A 6,565-nucleotide genomic window follows, 5' to 3' on the forward strand; every position below is an offset into this window, starting at 1 on the left:
TTGTACATTCTATGGATTTGGACAGCTGGATAATGACATGGGGGCTTCCCATGGTAACTGGTGGCTCAGTGGTAAATCCACCCGCCAATGCAGGAGACACAGGAGATGCAGGTTCGATCCCTGTGTCTGGAAGATGCCCTGGAGGAGGAAAGGGCAACCCACTCCCGTATTCTTGCCTGGGAAATCCCATGGACAAAGGAGCCTGGTGGGCTACAGTCCTCGGGGTCGCAAAGAGTTGGACATGACTTAGCAACTAAACAACAACATAATGACATGAGCCACCATTACAGTGTCTTACAGAAGAGTCTCACTGCCCTAATATTGCATTTATTTTATTCTTAAGCACATGACTTCTTCTTACAACACATATCAGAGAAATGAAGGTTTACAGGACCTCAGTTTTCAGAAGTGGCACATCTCTGTGTAAGACATGGTCACACAGAGCTAAGGGGTTGAATTGACTAGAGGAGATAACCAGGCAACAGAGGACTTCTCCGTACCCGCAGATGACAGTGGCCGGCAGAGTCTAGGGCTCCGTCTGAGTTCATCTCTTCCAGTCTGTCTGCCACAGCCCTCAGACGTGCCAAAGGACTGGGACATTTTCATCCTAGTTTTCCCAGTGGTGCTGACCCAGTTTTGTTAGGTCATGCTATAGGATGAACCCAGGGTGGGAGACCTTACCTTCCCATCGACTCACGACAGCATTCACAAGTACAACATACTTCCACAGATGCAGCCAGACTCAAGAGAACCCACAGCACTGTGGTGGAGAAGCAAATGTATTTGCTGTATTATTTATAAAAGCACTCTATGTCAGTGTATTGGCCGTTGAAAACTTAAAATTTTTATTTTAAAAGGAAAATTTAATACATCCTATATCTTTTTTTAAGTCTATTGGACTTTATTTTTTTTTAATGAATCCTTGTTTGTCTATGTATTTTTTTATGCACAGTTTAACAAGCATGTACTCTTATATGTCCATAAACAGGTTTTATTAAAACTGCAACACACAGGATTTTTAACACAACCCTGACAAAAACATACACAGTACAGTTTAATTAGCAACAGAAAACTAGGCCTTTCTGTTTAGAACAGTGCTGTCCAATAGAACTCTCTGTGATGATGGGAAGATTCCATGTCTGTGCTAATCAGGGCACATGTGACTGCTGAGGACATGAACTGCCACGAAGGAACTGATATTTAATTTTATAGTTCTAAGTCATGCACACATACTCAGTCACTAAGTCTTTTCCAAGTCTTTGTGACCCCATGGACTGTAGCCACCAGGCTCCCCTGTCCATGGGACTTTCTAGGCAGGAATACTGGATGGGTTGCCATTTCCTCCTCCAGGGGATCTTTCTGACCCAGGAATCAAACCCACATCTCCTACATGGGCAGGAGGATTCTTTACACTGAGTCACCTGGGAAGCCTCAATTTTAAGTCACTTTTGCTTAAATAGCTTCATAATACTGATGGTCATCATATCAGACATGGAAGGCCTTGTTGGGTACTCTATTTCCTGTGCAGAAACCACTGAAGTAGAGATGACATCTTCAAGAAACTGTAGATCCTTGGCATAACTAAGGTTACCAAGTTTAAAGAGGGTTTTCAATGTTAATCCTCCATCACAAATTTCATCCAACAATTGCAAGAGGATCCCTAAAAGTTGGCTATGTCTCTAATAGCTTGGTTTCTGAAGGAAATTCTTGATTTGGGGGAATATAGATCCTCCTGGCTTTGGCTTCTTTCATTTCATGGGAGGAGCTCACTGGGACACCCAGGTAGACCCTGGGTGGGGGGGTGGGGCAAAGTGCATCATCTGCAGGCTGATCACACACACACTGCCCCCTGCCCTCTGGCTGTTTGTCTTCAGGGAGACCTGACCATGACCAGCGACATGGAGAGCTTGCAGAATGCCCTGTACCTGGACACGGTGCCAGAGTCCTGGGCCAGCAGAGGCTGCTGCAGAGGCTGGAGGAGAACAGAGGAGCCCAGACTTTAGGCTCGGGTGGAATCAGTATGGGCTTCCCTGGTGGTTCAGTGCTAAAGAATCTGCCTGCCAATGCAGGAGACACAGGTTTGATCTGGGTCTGGAAGATCCTCTGGAGAAGGAAACGGCAACCCACTCCAGTATTCTTGACTGGAAAATTCCATGGACAGAGGATCCTGGAAGCCTGCAGTCCATGGGGTCACAAAGAGTCGAACTCAAGTGAGCAACTGAATCAGTGTGGAACCCACAGGTAGTTTTAGGTCCAGAGTGAACCTAAACTACCGTCAATGGATAGGAGTAGACTCTGATGTCACTGGAGCAGGGAAAGTTTTAAAGGACTAGCCTCTATGAGACAAACCTACAAATCAAGTGCTAGAGAGGGACCATGGTTGGGTCCCCCACCTCTGCAGTCATCTCCTGTCTTCCCCAGCATCCCCAAGGCCAGCTGTTTCCAGGGACCTGCCACCCCTCACCTTTTCCCCTCTGGCTGTTTGTCTTCAGGGAGAGCTGACCATGACCAGCGACATGGAGAGCTTGCAGAATGCCCTGTACCTGGACACGGTGCCAGAGTCCTGGGCCAGACGAGCCTACCCTACCACGGCAGGCCTGGCAGCCTGGTTTATGGACCTGCTTAACCGGATCAAGGAGCTGGAGGCCTGGACAGGAGACTTTGCCATGCCCTCGACTGTGTGGCTGACGGGCTTCTTCAACCCCCAGTCCTTCCTGACGGCCATCATGCAGTCCACGGCCCGCCGGAACGAGTGGCCCCTGGACCAGATGGCCCTGCAGTGTGACGTGACGAAGAAGAACAGGGAGGAGTTCAGGAGTCCCCCCCGGGAAGGGGCTTATGTGCATGGCCTATTCATGGAAGGCGCTCGCTGGGACACCCAGGTAGACCCGGGTTGGGGGTGGAGGGGCAAAGGGCATCAGCTGTAGGCTGATTACACACACATCACCCCTCCCGTAAAGTCCAGTTGCTAAAAGGGGCGCTCTAGAGTCTTCTGTCCTGGATAACCTCTCCTTGAGGCTGTCAGCTCATTTCCCTGCAGCCACAGTCTGAAAGCATCAGTTCTTCGGCACTCAGCCTTCTTTATGGTCCAACTCTCACATCCATATGTGACTACTGGAGGAACCATAGCTTTGACTGTATGGACCTTTGTTGGCAAAGTAATGTCTGTTTTTTAATGCACTGTCAAGGTTTGTCATAGCTTTTCTTCCAAAGAACAAGCATCTTTTAATTTCATGGCTGCAGTCACCATCCGCAGTGATTTTGGAGTCCAAGAAAATAAAGTGTATCACCGTTTCCATTATTCCCCCATCTATTTGTCATGAAGTGATGGGACCAGATGCCATGATCTTAGTTTTTTGAATGCTGAGTTTTAAGTCAGCTTTTTCACTCTCTTCTTTCACCTTCATCAAGAGACTCTTTAGTTCCTCATTGCTTTCTGCCATTAGGTGTCATCTTCATATCTGATGTTATTATTGATATTTCTCTCAGCAATCTTGACTCCAGCTTGTGCTTCATTCAGTCGCATTTTGCATGATGTAATCAGCGTATAAGTTAAATAAGAGGGTGACAATATAGAGCTTTGACATACTCCTTTCCCAACTCTGAATTAGACTGTTGTTCTATGTTCAGTTCTAATTGTTGCTTCTTGACCTGCATACAGGTTTTGCAGGAAGCAAGTACGGTGATCTTCTGATATTGCTATCTGTTTAAGAATTTTCCACAGTTTGTTGTGATCTGAAGGACTTCCCTGGTGGCTCAGACAGTAAAGCGTCTGTCTACAATGTGGGAGAACCAGGTTCAATCCCTGGGTCGGGAAAGATCCCCTGGAGAAGGAAATGGCAGCCCACTCCAGTACTATTGCCTGGAAAACCCCATGGATGGAGGAGCCTGGTAGGCTACAGTCCATGGGATCGCAAAGAGTCAGACATGACTGAGCGACTCCACACAGTCAAAGGCTTTAGTGTAGTCAATGAAGCAGAAGTGGATGTTTTTCTGGAATTCCTTTGCTTTTTCTATGATCCAATTCTGCTGCTGCTGCTGCTGCTAAGTTGCTTCAGTCGTGTCCGACTCTGTGCAACCCCTGAGACGGCAGCCCAACAGGCTCCCCCGTCCCTGGGATTCTCCAGGCAAGAATACTGGAGTGGGTTGCCATTTCCTTCACCAATGCATGAAAGTGAAAAGTGAAAGTGAAGTCGCTTCAGTCGTGTCTGACTCTTCGAGACCCCATCAACTGCAGCCTACCAGGCTCTTCCGTCCATGGGATTTTCCAGGCAAGAGCACTGGAGTGGGGTGCCATTGCCTTCTCCGCTATGATCCAATGGGTGTTAGCAATTTGATCTCTGGCTCCTATGCCTTTTCTAAATCCAGCTTGTACACCTGGAAGTTCTCAGTTCACATACTATTGAAGCCTCGCTTGAAGGATTTTAAGCATTACCTTGCTAGCGTGTGAAATGAGCATAACTGTGTGGTAGTTGAACATTCTTTGGCTTTGCCCTTCTTTGGGATTGGAATGAAAACTGACCTTTTCCAGTCCAACAGACTACCTCCCATTTTTTCACTACCTTGTTTCTGAATAATAATAAAACCAAAAATAACACCTCAAAGTCTATATCCCAGAAAGTGTTGAGCAAAAAGGGAAGGGTAGGATGTCCAAAGTTCCTCTCCTCCATAAAACAAGGGCATTGGCAAAAAGAAAAAAAAAATGTATGTATTAGATATACCAAGTTCTGTCATCAGCATAAGGGGTTCAGGGTCACCTAGACAGAGGCGAGGGATCTGTGAATCTCTCTGGATGATCATCTCCCCAAAGTGTGTTCGGAAGACACTAGCGACGTGGGAGATGGATAGGTTGCAAGAAAAGGGTCCTGTGGTCAAAGTAAGTTTGGGAAACACTGGGATAAATAAGTGAAACTTTTTTCTTTACTGCCAGGTCTTCTTGTCTTCAGTGTGCATGGTAACGCTTCAAGTACAGTGTATGGTAATACCGGTAGGCTCTGTGTCTTGCTAACCTGAAGTCCCTAGCACCTAGCATGACATCTGGCAAATAGCTGCATTCAGCATGCTTACTAAATGAATGATAAAATAAAACAGAGATTCAAGCCCTAAAGAGATTCGCTTACATATGACATATGACCACTTTGGGAACTCTGCTTCGAGAAGATATTCAGGCTGAAAACAAGTAGAAATATGTTGTGCACCTGCTCCACTGCATGGGCTTCCCCGGTGGCTCAGTGTAAAGAACCCGCCTGCTAATGCAGGAGACGTAGGAGACAAGGGTTGGATCCCTGGGTCGGGAAGATCCCCTGGAGGAGGACGTGGCAATGCACTCCAGTATTCTTGCCTGGAGAATCGCAGGGACAGAGGAGCCTGGTGGGTTACAGTCCATAGCGTTGCACAGAGTTGGACACAACTGAAGTGACTTAGCATACACCAGTGCACGCCACCTTGGGTTGTTGAGAAAACGCTGCAAGGGGATGGGCCCTGGGGCAGCCTGGCCATCCCAGTCTCTCTCTCCTGGATCTCCCGACAGGAGCGAGGCTGCCTGTCCAGGCTCAGGGCCTGACCTGAGAGGTGCTCTCTCGAATCCTTGTCCTCAGGCTGGGATCATCGCCGAGGGGAAGCTGAAGGAGCTGACACCCGCCCTGCCTGTGATGTTCATCAGGGCCGTCCCTGCGGAGAAGCAGGACTGCCGCAGCGTCTACCCCTGTCCTGTGTACAAGACCCGTCAGCGGGGCCCCACCTATGTGTGGACTTTCCAGCTGAAGACTAAGGAGAAGCCATCCAAGTGGGTTCTGGCCGGAGTCGCCTTGCTTCTGCAGGTTTAGCTTTCTGCAGAACCCCCGAGGAAGCAAAGTTGGGCTGGAGGCTGCCCAGAGGGACCAGTGGGTGAGGGCTAAGATCACAGCCATAGAGAAAGATAAGAAATGGACAGTCACAGTTCTGAAGAGCTCCTTTGGGGAAGTCGAGAGAAGTGCCTAAAGTGAGGTTGAGCTGGAGGAGTCTGGACCTAGGAATTAGGGTAGAAGAGTTTCCTAACACTGGCCCTTTCCTAATAAAGTGATTTGCTCTTCAACTGTGTTTGGCCCAGGCTCTGAGTGTTGCAGGGTCAGAAGTTATTGTGACAAGCCCGAGAGAAAGAAGCCGCAGATCCCTGAGCCCTGACATTGTTACATGACCCCACATCCAGTGCCCTGGTTTCCGGCTAGTCCGTAGGCCAGCGGCCCCAGGCTCACCCGTGAGGCAGAGTCTGTATTTTAACAAGTACCGCAGGTGATCTATATGCATGTTACTCTGGATCAGGGGGTCACCAGACTTTTTCTGTTAAGGATCAGAGAGCAAATATTTTAGGCTTTGCAGGGCATATTGTTTTTGCACAACTGCTTAGCTCTGCCACTGTAACCCCAAAGGAGCCACAGACATACTACATAAGCGGATGTGGCCACATTTCTTTAGAACTTTATTTACACAAACGGGCAGTCAGCCATGTTTTGCTGACCGTTGCTCTGGAGGATAAGGGAGGTATGCGTGCAATATTTGGGCTTCCCTGGTGGCTCAGAGGTAAAGA

At 48.2% G+C, this 6,565-nt stretch overlaps 1 protein-coding gene across 7 annotated transcripts in view; it reads left to right on the top strand.

Moving 5' to 3' along the window:
• DNAH9 (dynein axonemal heavy chain 9) overlaps positions 1–6,073 on the top strand; it is a 285,075-nt gene extending 279,002 nt beyond the window's left edge. For 5 of the 7 annotated variants that reach the window (XM_070773101.1, XM_070773103.1, XM_070773105.1 and 2 more), the window contains 2 exons: positions 2,493–2,882; positions 5,598–6,073. In XM_070773101.1, coding sequence (XP_070629202.1) covers positions 2,493–2,882; positions 5,598–5,825 — 618 coding nt within the window. In that variant the 3' untranslated portion in view covers positions 5,826–6,073. Of the gene's footprint in view, positions 1–1,874; positions 2,426–2,492; positions 2,883–5,530 lie in introns of those variants that run through there. The other 2 variants (XM_070773102.1, XM_070773104.1) reach the window with 2 other exon arrangements.
• The last annotated feature ends 492 nt before the right edge of the window (positions 6,074–6,565 follow it).

This window comes from Bos indicus, chromosome 19, assembly GCF_029378745.1.
Source record: "Bos indicus isolate NIAB-ARS_2022 breed Sahiwal x Tharparkar chromosome 19, NIAB-ARS_B.indTharparkar_mat_pri_1.0, whole genome shotgun sequence".
Lineage (NCBI taxonomy): Eukaryota > Metazoa > Chordata > Mammalia > Artiodactyla > Bovidae > Bos > Bos indicus.